We start from the raw sequence: 18266 nt of genomic DNA, 5'->3' as shown, positions 1-18266 counted from the left end.
TGTGTACGGGCAGGCTGGATTCAGGGAGGTGAGGGAAGCTGCTCCACCCAGGATGAATGGAGGATTACCCACGCAGCAGCACCTTTTGGCTCAGCCTCCTCTTTTGCACGCTCTGCAGCCATCTAACCTGTTCAGCCACTTTTGCGGCTTACTTAAAAACCAGGACCCGCCCTTCCCAAAGACAAGTTCAGTCTCTGTTATTTAACTGGGCAGGAATGCACATTCACCTAGCCATGCTTGTGCCCATTTAATGCCTTCTTACCAGGTTCTAAAATCACTAGAAATAGGAAGCCAGTAGAACTGTCTCCTTGCAACCCGTTTTGTGGTCTTCAGCCATCCACCCATCCCCGCACTAAATACAGTTCCTTTACCTCCGGTCCTGTAGGGTCTTCTGACTTGGGCGTACTTCTCTTCTTTATGTCATCAGCACTAGGTGGAGGAGATGCCAGCAGTTCATCAAGCCAGTGTGAGCCTGGATCAGGGTCAGCCCTCCTTTCGGGGTCAGCAACCCCCAACTTGCCTTCACGTGCCAGACCTACAGCACCATCATCTTCTTGGCAGGAAGCAGCTGTCCGCACCTGGACATCTTCAGAGAATAAGATGCAAGGCTCTGCAGGAGGGGCAGCCTGCTCTACACTTGGCAATGGCTCCATTGCCCTTAAAGCCCCTTCCTCAGGGGTTGGGACAAAGGGTAAGAAACCATCATGCTCCTCTTGACAACCAACCTCTGCTGCTGCTATAGGGCCCTTGAGCTTGGGGCTAATAGGCTCCCTCAGAGTTGAGGGACCTCCAGGTGCTGATATCTCAAGGGCTGAAGGGGACTCCAGCTGGTCCTCAGCCTTTCTCCTGATCCCTGGGGAACTCCTGGAATTGCTGTGGCAGAACAAGCTCCCATAAGCCTCAGTCTCCTCTCCTCTCTGGCCCTCTGAACCTCTTTCCTTATAAGAGCCTTTGGGGCTGAGGCTCTCTCTATCCAATTCTGCCTCCAAGAGACCAGTATCATCAGCCTCCTCAATGGGAGACCTTGGAGGAGACCCCAGTCTCCTTCCACCAAACTCAAGAGCCCGGTTAGGGAACGACCATTCAAAGGACTGTGACAAGCTCCAGTTGGACTCTCCCCCTGCAGCCTGCTCTAAAGCTGGGTCCCCTCCTCTTGGCAAGACAGCCAAAGACCCTCCCAGCTCCTCCTTGTCCATTTTTTTACCCCGTGGTTGCAACACCCCTTCTGAGGCACGCCGTAGAACCAGTTGAGATAATTGGGGGTCTTTACCCTCAAATGGTAATGTTGGTGCTTGATTGTCGAGGGAATCCTTATCCCTGGAGAGTAAGGGGGAGGCTTGTGCATGAGAGGGAGAGCCAGGAGGTTTATCAGAACTAGCAAGGTACTCAGAAGGAGTGCTTGGGGAGCCAGGGGACTCCGACACTCCATGGAGACCACAGGGGGGTGCCAGGCTGTGCTCAGCAGGAGGATGAGTCAAACTGGCAGATGGCCCAGCACATCTTGCAGAAAGGTCCCCAAGACCTGAAGACAAGGAGTGTCCTAGGAAACCACTGGGGGATCCTGGGGGGCAGGGATCAGATAGGGCAACAGGGGAACCTGGAGCCTGGGCATGACCAAGGGAGACCTTAACAGGAGATCTGAGGGGTTCAGTAGGTGCATCAGGAGAGCCTGGGGGAAGCTGAGCTTCAGCACTTGGGACATCTGCTGGAAAATGTGGGCTCTCTGGGGACTGGGCTGATTCAGCAGGGGCATCAGGGGACCCAGGAGTGACTCGAGAAGAAAGCTTCGTGAGGAGTTGATAGGTCTTGGGGAGAGAGACCTGGAGAGAAACAAGGGAAGAATGGGTTTTAAAAATATGATTCCTCCCTCCCTGGAACCTTCCCGAGCATCCTAATCTGTCCCCTCCAGCCCCAAAGAATACAGGATGTCTCCTCCAATCCTAACCTCTTCCCTCTTTTTCTAGACCTTAGAGATTGTCCTTCATGTCTTGGAAGTTCTGGTTTCACTACAAGACCCCACGAGACCCTCCCCAACAATATTTCTGCCCGCAGGAAGCCAGAAGGAAAGGAAATTCAAAGAATGGAGGAAGGGGAAAAGAGAGGCTGAAGAAATCGTTCAAAGTGTTGCAGTAACAAGGCTGTATGCCCCACCCCAGGACCTTGCCTCCTCTCCAACTAGGCCTTCAGAAAAGTGAAGAACTAAGCTAAGTAGATCACACAATAGGCTGATGACCTTCCTTTCCCCCCCCCCTCCTCCTCCTCTGGGAGAGGCAAAAGGAGTTAATCATTACCATCACCCATCCCTGAACAAGCAGCAAGAGGTTATAGTGCTTTCACTGCTAGATTATTTGGCCACAGGCCCAGCTGCTGGGATCTGCTTCATACATACCTTGTAGGTCACCAAATTGTATTCACTGAGTCACAGCTGCTCCCTTCCCTCCAGCTAAGGGCCTGGTATTCTGCATTAGGTTTCCACACTTTGCCTGGGCTAGGCTCAGGCTAGCTAGCCTAGGCCAGAGTTTGCTCTCTAAAGAGCTGAAGGGTCACAGATCTATTTTTCTCATTTATTTTCTAACTCTTCTAAAAGCATAAGGCAGTATTGGGACTGTTAGTGGGAGCGCTATGTGCTATACCAAATGCCAAGATTATGCTCTGGATTTTTCAGAACTGTACCATGCAAGGTAGAAAAATGAAGACTTCCTCAGAGTCGATGTCACCATGTCTTGCACATGAGGTTAGGGGCTGAGTCTTTCAAACTGCAGGCACCTACGTAAGCCAGCCCATGGGATTTTGACAAGGACATACCCAGTTACTGAAAAGCAACAAATATGGCCTGGGAAACCCCATAGCAGTGCAAGATAGTGCATTGTTTGCTTGGGCTACCAATCTCTTCTTGAAGAGAAGCATTAGTAGAGAAAGGAGACACGCACCCTACAGAGAGGGAGCCCGGAAGGAGAGAGGTGGCAGATACCCCTGAGACAGAGGAGAGCCAGGAAGGAGAGAGCCCAGCGGAGGAATTGCCGTGCTGCAGATAACTCACGCCAGGAGGAGACAGTAGACTGCTATATCCAGGTAGGCCTCCATCACAGCTCATGCTAGGTTGACTGGAGCTGCTGAGAGAAAGATTGCATCACCATCAGGAAACAAGCCTGATTACTGATGGAAAAAAATGTATTTCTAAGGCAAGGATGGAAAACCTGTGGCCCTCCAGATGTTGCTGGGCTACAAATCCTATAATATCCAACCATTAGCCACATTAGCTAGTTGTTGATTGGAGCTGCAAGTCCAACAACATCTGAAGATCCAGTTTCCCCAAAGCCTGCTCAACAGAATTGTGTGCTACTTTTGTCACAAAAGGGTTTTCTGCCTGACACTAGGTATCACATAACGAACGGGAGATGGGGAACCCCAAGGATCATCTAATCCAACCCCCACAATGTAGAAATGCTCCAAGCATCATCAGAGTTCTTCTAAAATCAGTTACCTGTGCCTGATCAACCGCTCACCTACAAATAAATCCCAAGAGTTGCTACCACTCATGACATCATCGTAGGATTTAAGATTACTGAGATTTCACAGAAACTATAGTTGGGAGAAGCATGCCCAATTCTAGCCATTGAATTCAAGTTGTGATTAATTCAGTGGTATTTATTGCCATGTATGTAATGCCCAGAATGTAGCCTTCAGTTGTGCCAACCCTCAGTTTTCATTCTTAAATCACAAGAATAATTTACCTCTGCTAGAGCCAAATGTGAAAGAACAAAGAAAGAACTGCCAGCAGGTCACCTTCTAGACCCATTTACTGTATTGCTTTCATTTTCCTAGCACTGCATCCCACCTCAGTCCTTGACAGAGGGCACTCTGTGATGTATTGCAAAGCTGATCTTCTAAGATTATGTGGAATGAATCTGAACCTCACCTGTCCTTAGAGAGTAAATCTAAGTTTTTCTCCGTTGCTCTTGCTGGTAGCTCAGATTCAGGCAGATGCTGACCATTTGAGCTTGTGATTTCCTCCTTGTTCCTTGACAATATGCTGTCCTCAGCTTCACAAGAGGCTCTGCAAGCAGGACCCTCCGACTCTGTTTCACCCCCTTCTCCACTGGAACATCTCCGGAATGCAGCATAACCCTTAGGCCCCAGGTGGACAGCTGTGCTACCATCCTGGCTGAAGAAGGAGCGTACCAGCCGAGGCCTGTCAGGGCTGCTTGCCCCTTCTTTGTTGGGCTTCTCCATCTTGGCCAAAATCTCCTCCACTGTGGTCCCAGGAAAACGCTCTGGTTTGGCTGCTACTGGCACCGGTATTACTTTGAAGGGAGCAGCACCCTTGCGAACACTGGGGGACTCTCCACACTCCTCTCCGGATGCTCCCTCCACAGCACTTGATTTATTTGAAGGCCCAGTTCCTTCTCCATCTCCAGCTGGTTTGGCTGTGGTGGAAAATGGATACAAAACCTCCTTCCCATTGGTAGCTTCTCTTGGAGAGGTCTTTAGACCAAAAGAAAGACGCTTAACAGCATTGCCAGCCCCACCACTATATGGCTTGGGCCCAGCCAACAAGTTGATCTTTTCAGCAGAGGGCACCTCAGAGAGAGCCTGACGCTGTCCAGGAACAGGCTTCACTGGCATGGCTGGCTTTGGCAACACACAGGGCTTGGGTTTCACGGGTGGCTTTGGACGGGCATCCCCTGAGGAAAAAAGGATGTGGGGAAAGATGCATTTTATACAGAGCTCAACCAGAACACAGGGCAACTAAATTATATGGATCAAAATGATAATCCATTGCCTAAGTACACAAAAAATAAAAATAAAATGAGCTCTACTAATAATCCTTGCTAAATTTCCAAACTATTTTGCAGGAAACAGAGAAGCTACTAAAACTGCATGCAGCTTTGGACAAAGGTCAGGCTAGAGGATCTTCTAGTCCATTAAACCAGAAATAGTGGTAATAAAGATTACCAGCAGAAGCCATGAAAATGCTTTTAGAATGCATTTAAATTGCAAATGGTAGTATTCAGAGTAGACCCACTGAAAGTAATAACATTACTAAGTTAACTCTATTACTTTCAATAGCTCTGCTCTTAGTTGCATACCACCAGTTGTTCTCAGGTCAGGCAATGGGATCAGAGCCTTTATGTGATTAGCAGAACCGTGTGGTGCAACTTTTAGGGATGACACCACTTCAATTATAGGTGCAGGGCTGCCTCCTGGGGCAAAGAGGAATCCCCCATGCACACAGAAAACAAGCATGTCAGGAAAAAAGGTTCTAGGTTAGCCTTCTCCTGCACACAATAGCTTCCATGTTTTGTTTTTCACACATTCAAATATGTCGTCCCCTACTTTCAGAATGAAGAGCTACAATCCCTCAAGAGCTGCATTAAGTGATTCTTCTGCTTGCTATTTAACTCCGTTCTCCATTCTCTGGTGCACCACCACCCAACATAAACAGAAAAATTTTAATACCTAGCAACTTGGCACACCATCTCCCATATTTAGCTCTCTCAAACAATCAACTCAGTTCTGCTGAGCTGAAGGCTCACAATGCAAGGCATACCTATCTCCGGACTGCTTGCTAGTTGTTTGGGTCCTCTCCGGCCATTAGCAGCAGTACAGGGAAATGGGGAGCACAGCGACTGAGGATTAGAGTCCATCACATCACCGGGCTGGGACACTGAACTCAGCATAAATGTCAGCCCCTAGGATACAGGAAAAGGAGTTTAGGCAATCTGCAAAACTTGTAAAGATAGCAAAGACCGTCAATGCAACATCACACCATAGATGCTTCCTCCCAGAATGCAAGTTTTCCAATATCCTCCTTTGTTCCTTTGAGAGAGGAATTTCTCTCTCTCTCTCTCTCTCTCTCTCTCACACACACACACACACACACAGAAAGAGAGAATGTATCATGTTATGCCACTCCCAGGGCAGGCTGGAACAAGGGTGAAGGAAGCAAGTCTCCCACAAATATCCAGGCCATGAGTCACGCTAAAGGATGGGAATCTCAAACTTATAAAACTTTGGCTTTCTAGCTGACTTGCTCCACTCTCCACAGGGCCACCCCTGCTCCACCTTTCTGCCACGCCCTGTCCTTCCCAGCCAACTCGCTATCACTCCTTCCCTGCCTTTCTCTTGCCAGGTCCAGTCACTTTGCCAGAACATTTGGCTGCTTTTCCAGTCAGAATCTCCCTTTCTCTTCCCAAGTCCCTTTCTGCTCCCACCCCTTCGCAGCAAAGCCGGGTTTCTGCTCAACCCAATCCCAGCTGTATACACTCCCAACCCGGATATACTGAGCAGGGAGCAAACATCTGGAGTACTTCCCCCTCCCACCCCCCTCTCCAGATTTCTCAATCGTTTGGCACAGCCCCTGGAATTCAATGAGGTAAAGCTGGGGCCTGCTCCTGTCACTACGGCAACGGCCTCCCGCTAGATTTCAGGAGAGGGCCAAACCCTGGCTAAAAAAGAAAAGAAAAGCCAGCATCTTGGTTACAAGGAGTGTGTGCCTCAAGAGATTGTTCTAACAGAACTGATCCCCATAATGAGGCAGGAGGAGCAGGGGGGCCTACCAATAACTCCCCCCTCCCTCAGTATGACAGAAAGAGCTGGAACAACAGGCAGACAGCTGAATTTAAGGCATAGCCACAAGATTGTAAACAGCCTCCTCCTCAGCCTCCATCTATACATTATGCCAAAATAGGACCATCAAGCCTCTCCTTCCAAAGCAAGGGTGATTTAAAGGCACAGTGCCTCAGATGAGGGAAGGCAGTTCAGCCGCCTCTGCTCTTTCTGCTTAGGCCCCTCCTTTGACTAGTTTAATCTTGATTTATAAAAGATGTTTTTAACATCATTTTTCAGCCCTAACAAGGGCCCCCGGGGCAGTTTACATAAAAGAACATGCCAAACAAAACCCGAAAACTTAAAAGGAACAGAGCTAAAAGCTTCAATCATTTACTGAAGACCATTAAAAGCCATGCAGAATAAGAATGTTTCCCCTGCCTGTCGAAATGTCGTCAGAATGGGACTAGTCTCTCTACATACAGGCTGCTGCCACAAAAAGGCCTTGTCTCATTTCTACAAGGATACAGCGCCTTAGTCCCATCCCCTACTTCTAGCCTGGTAGCACCTAAGCCCAACGTTTGCAAAACCCCAGACCTTATTTTTGCCTAAGCTACTTGTTCATCTAACCTCTCTCCCCTCATATTCATTTGCCTTAACTTAAATCTTTATTGCAGCTGTGCACACCCTTGTGTCTGAGGAACCATTCTGTTTATCCTACTCAGCAAGAACTTCCTGAGTGAACTATTGCTTCTGAATACAGAATCCCCTGCAAGGGGGAAAGAGTTTCATTTAGTGGAGAAGATAGCTGAAGGAGAGCCGATGAAACCTGAGTGGACATTGAAAACCAGCAACACATTAAGGTACCCGGAACCCCATCCAAAATCTATTAAGGCAGTGAATACCTGACACACAACAAAATATGCAAGACAAGATGAGACTCTCTCCAAATTCAGAGCTAGTAAAACTAAATAAAAGTAGAATTTTAAAAAGGCAGAGAAACAGTCCAATCCTATTTCCTCAGCTCTCTTACTTTTCTTCATAGATGAACTATGGTTTTTAACCTGTCAGGCAACAGGCTCCTGAAACTGACAAGTCCTTTCTACAAAATACAAGGAAGTACACAAACTATATTTCATCAAGCAATTAAAACTGCCCAACATGTTGTTTTGTTATCTACGCAAACATTTCTATGTGGGAAAATGAATGCATGGCCATTTTGCCATGGGTACATATAAAGAAACATTTGTCAGATTAGATGGCATATGCTTATTCCTGTACTAAAAAAACAACAATGTCAATGCAGGAAAATCATCAAGAGTAAAGCAGCCTTCAAAGAGGAAGTGCCTTGGTAAAACACATATGCATACACACAATAAGCTAGTAAACAAAAAACAAAAAGAAAGATAAGCGAGGGTGGTTACTTTTGGCTTCTAAAGTGGGGGGGGGGGAGGAATATAATGAAAAAACTGTTTTATATTTAGACACTGACTGACAACCCATCCTATATACATGTCTACTCAGAAGCAACTCCTAGAGTTGAATGGGGCTCACTCTCAGGTAAACAGGTATAAGATTGCAGCCTCAGTCTTGAAATGGAAATTATCACAGTACAATTTCTATTTTCCGAAGAGTGTATCTCATGTTATGAGAGACTCCTGAGGAGAGAATTCTTTCACACTTGATCAAAAAAAATTAACTTGCAAGACCCATAAGATAAAGTGGCATTCCATTTATGATCTTTCCAGATAGTTGCAAAATCTAGTTTCAGTGCCTGGACTTTCTACTCAGCCAGATGGGTGGGGTATAAATAATAATTTTATTATTATTTTTATTATTATTATTATTATTACTACTACTACTACTAGTACTGCTACTACTACCACTAACAGAAAGGGGCATATATACCCAAATGGTCCTTTCTGCCCCAGCTGCAACAAAACATATCTCTTCCACATGGGTCTCCACAGCCACAGCCGGCAATGCAACCTTCCAACAACTTGATCTCACCCCCAGAGATACACTCCTCCATTGTTTCCTGAGACAGACGGATGCCAACCAGACTTTAACTTTAATAGTGATGCATTATTAAAGACAATCCATAATTGTTTCAAGAAAGGAACAGAGAGATCAGAATTAGAAACCGCTTAGGAAGAAGGAAGCACATAATATTACAGCTGAGCTTTGGGCTACCATGATGAATGCAGAGGTATGCAGAAAGGCAATTCTTAAAAATCAGGAGTGAGGCAATAGAAGGCAGAGAAGACAGGCAAGTTCAGAGTGTAAAGAATAGAAACGAATATCTAAAGCAAAATAGTTGTTTTTGTCATGTATATAGTTGCACCTCCACAGCTCTATGACATAGGATGAAGAAGGCACAGACTTCTAAATGCGTACAAGCAGGCTTGCAACAGAAGCCACTCCTGCTGGAACCCAGAGATTTTCAACTGGAAGGAAACCACTCAGAAAGACTATAATAGGGATTTGGTTAAGGTAAAACCAGGGGATGAACAAACAGCAGATACAATGTGGGAGAAAAAGATCTTAGAATCGAAGGCCTCAATAGGTGTAGGTAAAAAGAAGAAAATACAAAAGCTGAGCCAAGAAAGTAGAACTGAGAAAATACCTAAAGGGGATGGCTTGATATCTACAGAGGCTCTTCTTGTGAAGCATTTATACCTCCAAGACATTATACAAAACTTTTCCAGCAGAAGGTATATGAAGAAGAGGAAACTATACAACTCACACCATGGCTGCAATGTTCAAAACTCTCATTGTTCTAGGCGCCTTTTGCAACAGGCAATTTCATTAGGGCGAGCGGTTTCTGAGTTCTGGGCACAGTACTGTACCTAAGATTTCACATTAAAACTGCAGAGTGGAAGGAAAGGAGGACCTTTTTCTGCCTCCCCACTTCCAGCTACTCTCTGAAGACTGGATAAGAGACCCTCTTAAGAATATTAGGGGGGTGGGCAGAGGAAGGACTAGACCATGTGAAAAATGAACATAATATTTTAGCTGCAGTTCATTCATTTTCAGCTTTGTATTCTTGTTATAAAAAAGCGTGCCTAGACATTCCGTTGTTGCACCCATAACCTAGGTTCAAGGTGCCATTTAGCTCCTAACTTTCATATCTCAGTTTCTAACACTGCATGGCTGGACTACGCATCAATGACTACTCTCCCAACATACTATGAATTCAAAATCAAGTTGGGCTATAACTTTGTTCCTCTAGAACTGTGCATCATGAACAAAAGAGTCTCTAATGCCACAGGTGGATTTAGATCTGGGACCTCAATAAGATTCTTCTCTACATTAGCCCCTCTACCCAGTATAAATACAAGTTGCTTACTGTCAGAGTTGCTTCCAGATCCTAGCTCACAGAGGATCACGCTAGCCAGCGATCATTAAATAAAAGTCTTTATTGAGTTACAGTTTCCATTCTCAAGCTGCTGCGTGCAACCCTACGTCTAATGGTTAGATCGGCGAAGCCCCATCTGAGTCTCCGCCCCTTGTACACCAACTTAATATCCTAGCCTTGCTCCACCTTTTCCGCCTGACTGTTCTTCTCTGGGTCCCTCTGCCCCCCGGGGTCTCTTCCTTCCGGGATTCCTCTGACGCTGACGCTGACCCCCCTGACTCTTCTCCCTCCTTTCGGCGGGCTTTAGGACCTGGCTCCCTTTCCGGGCTGCCTACTGCGCCACCTTCCTGTGCATTTGAACTTGTCGCGCGCGCCCAACCTTCCACCTTCCGTCTGACCGTTTCTTCGCTCCCCGATGGAGGTGTGGCCACTCCTGACTCGTGCCCTTCCCCCTGTTGTGAGCTGCCAGCGCTTGATCCCTGGCGCCCTTCCTCTTCCCTGCTCTCTGGCGGTGACGCTGGTCCCGATTTCCAACTGCTCCCCTCTGAGTCCCCTCTGGCTCTATCTTCCTGGGGTGTCCCCCTAGGCTCCCCCCTTGCCCTGGCCACTGGTGCTCCTTTCTGTGAATCTTCTGATTCACTGGAAAGACTCGGAGATCTCGGGTCGTCGTCATCACTCATCTTTTCTTCTGCCTCCTCCCCCTCGCTCTCTGTTTCCTCCCTTGCCCTTGCCTCTGCTCCTGAACCCCTGACACTTACTCATTTGTTCTTTAGAATCCAGACAGCAAGTCTCCCAAATGGCTGCATTCCCATTCCCAGCCCATGCCAGGATCATACTTTCTTAAAATGCTGGTCTGTAGTCATTTTTTAAAGCTTCAACAACTTCAACTGTAAGCACAAATATTTCATGTTTCAGTTGAAGTAGCACTATTTCCACATATGGATAACCAGATTCCCAGCACTTATGCAATAGGACTGCGGAGGTGAAGATGGTAAAGCCTTTGAATTGCATTTACAAGAAGGTGAAACTTGGCAACAACAACAAAAATCAGTTAAACTGCTTTCTTCCGCCATAGAACATCAGAAACAATGGTGTCAAGGGAGCTCTTATGGGAAATAAGCTGAGCAAGTAAAGGTATCTAAGAAGCAATGGTAGGTGCTCTAGTGGGGGTGGAGAGTAATATGGGTGCAACTTTCCCCACCCGCGCTCTCTTCTGAAGGTGCTGCATTGTGCAGGGACTACCTATTATGCAATTAGCACTGAATCAGACTACTACTTGCACAGCTTTTCATTAGCACTTGCATTCTGATAGTTTGCAGTCAAAGGAATGAATAAGTAAAGTAAAAAGACAGCACACGCTTACTACAGTGTAATTCAAGGGATCCCAGCTGCCATAGTGATCTACTAAATGCATCCAGACAAATCCCTTCCCATCTTTGGGCTATTGTTTCCCATGCCACCCTGCCTTTTCTGCCTGTAAGACCCTTGCAGCAATCATTGTCTGCCACTTTATGTCTGCACAGTCCACATATGAAGGGGACATTAATCTCAGCATGTCCATAGAATGCACACATACCATGTTAATTAAAAATAATGGATAGGAAACAGTCACAGAAGGATAATAAAAAGGAGGTTCTTCCTCAAGGAGCAGCGGTAGAAAAGAACGGCACCAGGAACATATGTATTTAGGTAAACTTGGTCCTTTGTGAAACAAAACTGGCTTATTACAAGGCAGAGATTATGAATTTATTCTAAAAATGTATTGCTTCCTATTTCCAAACAGAGAAGATCAAAGAAAGAATCCTAAATAGAAACCAGGGCAGATAGGAAAGAGGTTATCACAGCAATTGGAAAGGGGGCCACTAGATTAGTAGTTAATGGTCAAAGAAACTCATAATTCTATTAAGGGGAAGAATTCTCACAAGCAACAAGGAAATATCATGAAAGAAGATGGGAATTCAGCAAGCATGAGGCAGTGTTTTGTGTTGGTGCAGAAATGGGTACAAGGAGAGGTCACACTTCAGGTTCATAAAGCCTGTGTGCAGTAACTGGTTTTCAGCAAGATTTAAAGGGAGCTAAGTATTTCTAAGTTGGGTGTTCTTGGAATCACAGCCAAGAAAGGGAGGGAGTGGTAAGAGGCAGAACTGCGGGAAAATCCAGCCAAAAGGGGGTGGAGAGCAGCTTCAGGACGCATTAAGCAGAAAGCATACAAAGAAGGCGAGCAGGGGTGCCAGTTAGCAGAAGCGAGGAAGCAGGGAGACGGCCCGAGGACAGTTACCCCTGGCCAGTGTAAATGACAGCCCCGCTTACAGCAGAGAAGGCATACAAGCTACCTTTAAGAGCATATGGGCATACCATATGGTCCTAATTGGCCTTCCCTCTACGACCAATCCGCCATCCCCGCTCCTTAGACCATCCTGCAGTCGGGTCTCCAGGCCAGGCCTTCCACAATCCCTGCAGCAGCGAAGGGGCTACAAAGAACAATTGCTGCCCCGGCCACCATGACTCGCCTCGACTCAATCCCGGGCAAGGGGCTGAGCCGAAGACGACCCACACGCACGCGGATCCACAGCTCCCCCGATCTACCGATTTGGGGGGCGAGGGGGGGCACCTGGCCCTCCTCCCCCTAAGCTCTTTTCCCCAGGGCCCTCCGACGCCACCTCCTTATCCTCGCGGTCCGTTCCCTTCGCACGCCTCCCCCCGCACGCATGTCCCCCCCCCCCGCACCAGCGACCCCCAGGAGGATCTCCTGCCAGCCCCACCTCGGGATGTGGGCGAAAATGCACAGCCCTCCCCGCTGGCGGGGGCTTCTGCGTAGGCTCCCTTACCAAGCTCGGCGATCTACGGCCCGACGTAGGCGCAGCAGATCTTCGCACTGTGCATATTCATGACGTTCGAATCAAGGCCAGGCTCGCCCCGCCCACTACGATGCATATTCATGAGGCATGCAAATACAGAGCCACCCACCCCCACGTGTCACATTCCCGAGACTTGCAGGGACTCCAAAGAGGCTGGGCTTGCAAGGAAGCTTCGGCTTACACATTTTATGAGAACCTCGCTGCCTCCGCCTTTTTAAGGGGAAAAAAGGAGGTTTACGAGCACGGCCAAAGGGCGGGGCTTTGGAGAAACCCCACCCCACTCTCCAGCTCACAGCCCCCCCACTGGCATGTGAAATATTTCTCCATTGTTAATTTTTATTTTTTTTCTGCAACCCATCCCGGAATCACAAGGAGCTTGGAGTCATGTGGTTTTTATGTACACACAATAAACAATTGCTTTTCATTCTTGTTGTTGGTTTCCTTTGTTTTGGGTTTGGCCGAGGATCAAAACTTTAAAGAAGTCCCTGCAGGCGCGGGATCCGCACCTCCCTTAACTTTCTCCCACTTTTCCCACGTGTTGCAAGTGATGGGCTAATTAACAGCACTACTCCGGTCACGAAGAGTCGGACACGAGTAAACGACTAAACAACAAACAACTCCGGAGTCGAGGTGAGCCTCTCGAGCCCTGTGCCTGTAATGTACTCCGAAACTGAAGCCCCACCCCGAGGGAAGCTTTGCAGGGAAGGGCTGAGCCGCGCGGCTGCTGTGTTACACATAAAACGATCAGCAGTATCATCACGCCTTCTTACTAGGGAGATACTGCTAGATCAGATTATGGCAACCAGATTACGGAACTCCCTCCTGCAAAAGGTGAAGTCCGCCCCCCCCCCTTGTGGCACTTTTTCTTCCTTTTTTTTTTTATTCCACCTCGTCTTGGGGCTGCAATCCTACACTTAACCCCCATGGAAGTGGGGGCTTTCTTCTGACTAAACATAGATAGGACTGAGCTGCGAGCGATGTATTTTTAAACTGACCCACTTAGAATCCTGGAACTATAGAGTTGTACGGAATTTCGTCTAGTTCCAACCCCCTGCAATGCAGGGGTCACAGCTAAAGAAGTCCTGACAGATGGCCATCCAACCTCTGTTTAATAAACATCAATGAAGGATAGTCTATCTCTTCCCAAGATAGTGTGTTCCCCTTACCACCAGAAATATCTTATTTAGGTGGAATCTCCTTCCTTTTAATCTGGATCCACTGACTCACATCCTACCCTCTGGAGCAGCAGAAACAAGCTGGGGGCATCTTCCATGTGACCACCAGTCAGATCTTTGAAGGTGGCTATCATATCGCCTCTCAGTCTTCTCTTCTCCAGGCTAAACATACCCAACTCCCTCAACCATTTCTCATGGAGCTTGGTTTACAGATCCTTGATCCTCTTGGTGGCCTCATCTGCACACAGCTTGTCAACATCCTTCCTAAATTGTGGTGCCCAGAACTGGACACAGTACTCCTGGTCTTCTGGTGTGGTCTGACCAAGATAGAATATTATTATTATCATTATTATTATTATTCATACCCTGCCCATCTGGCTGGGTTTCCCCAGCCACTCTGGGCGGCTTCCAACCAAATATTAAAATACAGTAATACATCACACATTAAAAGCTTCCCTAAACAGGGCTGCCTTCAGATGTCTTCTAAAAGTTTGGTAGTTATTTTTCTCTTTGACATCTGGTGGGAGGGCGTTCCACAGGGCGGGCGCCACTACTGAGAAGGCCTTCTGCCTCGTTCCCTGTAATTTGGCTTCTCGCAGTGAGGGAACCGCCAGAAGGCCCTCGGCGCTGGACCTCAGTGTCCAGGTAGAACGATGGGGGTGGAGACGCTCCTTCAGATATACTGGACCGAGGCCATTTAGGGCTTTAAAGCACCAACACTTTGAATTGTGCTCGGAAACATACTGGGAGCCAATGTAGGTCTTTCAAGACCGGTGTTATGTGGTCTTGGCGGCCGCTCCCAGTCACCAGTCTAGCTGCTGCATTCTGGATTAGTTGTAGTTTCCGGGTCACCTTCAAAGGTAGCCCTACGTAGAGCGCATTGCAGTAGTCCAAGTGGGAGATAACCAGAGCATGCACTACTCTGGCAAGGCAGTCTGCGGGCAGATAGGGTCTCAGCCTGCGTACCAGATGGAGCTGGTAAACAGCTGCCCTGGACACAAATTTGACCTGTGCCTCCATGGACAGCTGTGAGTCCAAAATGACTCCCAGGCTGCGCACCTGGTCCTTCAAGGGCACAGTTACCCCATTCAGGACCAGGGAGTCCTCCACACTCGCCCGCCAGTGGTTAAGAGCGGTAGTCTCGTAATCTGGGGAACCGGGTTTGCATCTCCGCTCCTCCACATGCAGCTGCTGGGTGACCTTGGGCCAGTCACACTTCTCTGAAGTCTCTCAGCCCCACTCACCTCACAGAGTGTTTGTTGTGGGGGAGGAAGGTAAAGGAGAATGTTAGCCGCTTTGAGACTCCTGAAGGGGAGTGAAAGGCGGGATATCAAATCCAAACTCTTCTTCTTCTTCTCCTGTCTATTACTTCCTTTGAACTGGACAGCCTAGGGTTGATACAGCCTAGGGTTTTTTTGCTGCTGTATCACACCATTCACTCATGTTAAGCTTGTGGTCTTTCTTTATGTTTAGCTTGTTGTTTGTGGCCCAGGGATTTGTTAGGTACAGTACATAAATGACTGGGGCACAGAATGGTGGCACACATTTGTATGTTTATGCATGCAAATTTGGGGTGATTTTCAGAGGTGATGGTGGAAGACCTCTGGCTCTTGGTCCCCAGGTTTACTGTGAGTTAGTGAGGTACCAACAAGATTTTATGGGCCCAGTACACTGTATAGTACTCTGCAAAATAAGATGGAAAGTTGCTGGGATCTCCCAAGCACTGCACTTTGCAATGGGTCCAACTACCCTGAAAGCAATGTTTAAAAGTTTTTTTTAAGAGGAGCAGAAGATCCAGGGCCCTGAGCCACTGCCACCCTACCTCCCTGTTTTGCTCCTCTAATGCTGCTGCTTTAATATTTTCCAGATTCCCACTCTGAAGGAGCCTGAGAGGGTGGTGACAATGAAAAGGGCCTTTGCAGTTGTGGCTCTCCACCTGTAAAATGTTCTCCCTAGCAAGGTCCACTTGGCACCTTCTCAGACATCATTTTGGCACCAACTAAAGACTTACCTGTGAATTGTAGTTTTTTTCTGGATTTATCAGTTTACGGATTTGTTAATGGCATAGTAATGTATTCATGTTTGTTCTTAACTGTGTCGTAAGTCACCCAAATACGTTTATGTAACAAGCATGTTAACAAGTATAATAAAAAATATTATTTAGGTCATTATTTTATGGTAGTTTTGTATTAAAACTAGAAGCCACTTTACAGACTCTCTGTGCAGAAATTTTCTAAAATAAATCAACAAATTCATGGCAAAGGTGCATTTGGGATACTGTTTACAGTTGTGATTATCCCATCTGCAAAATCAGAGCCTGTAGCTGGAAAAAGAAAAGGCTAATACAGATGATAACGGTGCAAATGGCTGCTGTGGTGCCTTCCCTAGGTGGAAAGGGTAAATGGGTATTTTTGGTTTAGAAATAAGAAAAGGGACAAGACTGAGATCTATCTGAAACAATTAAGTTTGGCTTGTAGAAAGTGGGTAGAAATATTCAGTTTCCTTTTTTCTGGGGTAGCTCAGTTAGTAGGACATGAAATTCTTAATCTCTGGGTTGTGGGTTCAAGTCCTACATTGGGCAGAAGATTCCTGCATTGCAGGGGGTTGGACTAAATGACCCTCATGGTCCCTTCCAACTCTACAATTCTGTGATTTTTGTTTATTTATTTACGTATATTTATTTATAACATAACAAATTACAGCTTCAGGTTACAGACTTCGCTAACCCGGAAATAGTACCTTGGGTTAAGAACTTTGCTTCAGGATGAGAACAGAAATCGTGCAGTGGCGGCGGGGTGGCAGCGGGAGGCCCCATTAGCTAAAGTGGTACCTCAGGTTAAGAACAGTTTCAGCTTAAGAACGGACCACCAGAATGAACTAAGTTCTTAACCTGAGGTACCACTGTATAATGACCTAAAGTAAAAAGAGATCTACATCCAAACATATAGGAACAAATTTCCATACCAAAGTCAAACATAATAAATTAATATCACAATATTCCTCTCTGGAACTGGGGCCACTCAAAAGCACAACCACAGAGGCAGGAAAGCAAAAGAATACTTCGTCCCAGAATGCATAATTAATTTTATGGCAGTTGCTGCCGCAGGATGGGGTGATAGCCAAAACCTTAGATGGCTTTAAAAGGGGATCCAGTAAATCTGTGGGTAGATTGGTTAATTAGTAGGCACAACAGTTAAATGGAACCTCTATGCTCATATGCAGTATACTTTTGAAGGTTAAGTGGTATGGGACAGACAGCAGGGATTGGCTATTACTTTCAGGGTCTGCTTGTGGGCTTCTCAGAAGCATGTGGCTGGCCAGTGCATCAAACAGCCCGCTAGAACCTGCGTACCCTTGGCTCTGATACAGCAGAGCTCTTAGGAAACCAAACACACTACAGAGACATGTCTTTATTACTGGTTCATTGTATTTCATGGGTCAGCCCCAGTTCAAGCAGGATGGTGGGGTGAGCATTTCCTTTTTAGTAGATCACATACCAGTACATGCTGCCCAAACATCCCCAACTTACTGACGTGTTGACAGTGCCACAGTATGGCCCCTGATGAGGGAAAAGCACCAAATCCTTTATTGTCAGTCTCAAAAGACAGAAAAGGATCCTTGGGCTCAGTCACAACCATGAACCTAGGTGGCCAACATGATGTTCTCCAATCATTGGTGATCTACAACTCTCCCCTTGGAGGTCATCCATCAGGGTGACCAAGGCAGATTCAGTCCCAAACCCTGGTCTGAACCTAGATTAGAATGGGTCTGCATCAGTGGTTCCCATTTGGTGGTGAGCAGACCGTAGGGGGCGGGTGTCCACTTAACCCACTCAAGAGGTCTGTGGCACCATTCTCATAATAAAAACTACCATAGAGATATCAAAATTTTCAAAAGAAACAAGTCCAAAAGAAACAGGGAGTCTGCAGCACTTAGCTAATTGGGAACCACTGCTCTAAACAATCAGTTTCCTCCAGGAATGTCTGCAGCTGTGTCCCTTCTTAGGGACCTTGTCCCAAAGCGGGTAAATGTAACAGGGGAGTAATTACTGTTGCATGCTACCCTAATCTCTGAGCAGTGCAAGATTCCAGGGGTTCCAGGCACTTGTGCAGAGTTGGCGTTCCCTTTTGGAAGGAGGCACAGCAGAAACTGTGGTGTCCTTATGATATGTGGTTTATTTACACATGCATACAACCTGAGTCTGCGATGGAGAAGCACACAGCATTAACACCCCAAAGCATCCTCCTGCTTCCTCCATAGCCGCAGCCTTGGATTCCAGCAGACATCAAGCCTGGAGCTCTCTCTTTGTCATCCCTCTTCCTCTCT

The 18266-nt window shown here is 47.0% G+C and overlaps 1 protein-coding gene across 5 annotated transcripts in view; it reads right to left on the bottom strand.

Annotated features, from left to right (window-relative positions):
- The window catches only part of TNKS1BP1 (tankyrase 1 binding protein 1), a 28291-nt gene extending 15462 nt beyond the window's left edge, over positions 1-12829 (bottom strand). For 2 of the 5 annotated variants that reach the window (XM_080994157.1, XM_080994158.1), the window contains exons 1-5: positions 12263-12282; positions 5552-5693; positions 3920-4685; positions 3041-3113; positions 372-1820 (exon numbers count right to left, since the gene is read on the bottom strand). In XM_080994157.1, coding sequence (XP_080850283.1) covers positions 372-1820; positions 3041-3113; positions 3920-4685; positions 5552-5693; positions 12263-12265 — 2433 coding nt within the window. In that variant the 5' untranslated portion in view covers positions 12266-12282. Of the gene's footprint in view, positions 1-371; positions 1821-3040; positions 3114-3919; positions 4686-5551; positions 5694-12262; positions 12283-12669 lie in introns of those variants that run through there. The other 3 variants (XM_080994160.1, XM_080994161.1, XM_080994159.1) reach the window with 3 other exon arrangements.
- Positions 12830-18266: the final 5437 nt, after the last annotated feature.

Source organism: Podarcis pityusensis (assembly GCF_964106645.2).
Source record: "Podarcis pityusensis genome assembly, chromosome: 1".
Taxonomy (NCBI): Eukaryota; Metazoa; Chordata; class Lepidosauria; order Squamata; family Lacertidae; genus Podarcis; species Podarcis pityusensis.
This window is presented reverse-complemented; position numbering and strand designations above follow the sequence as displayed.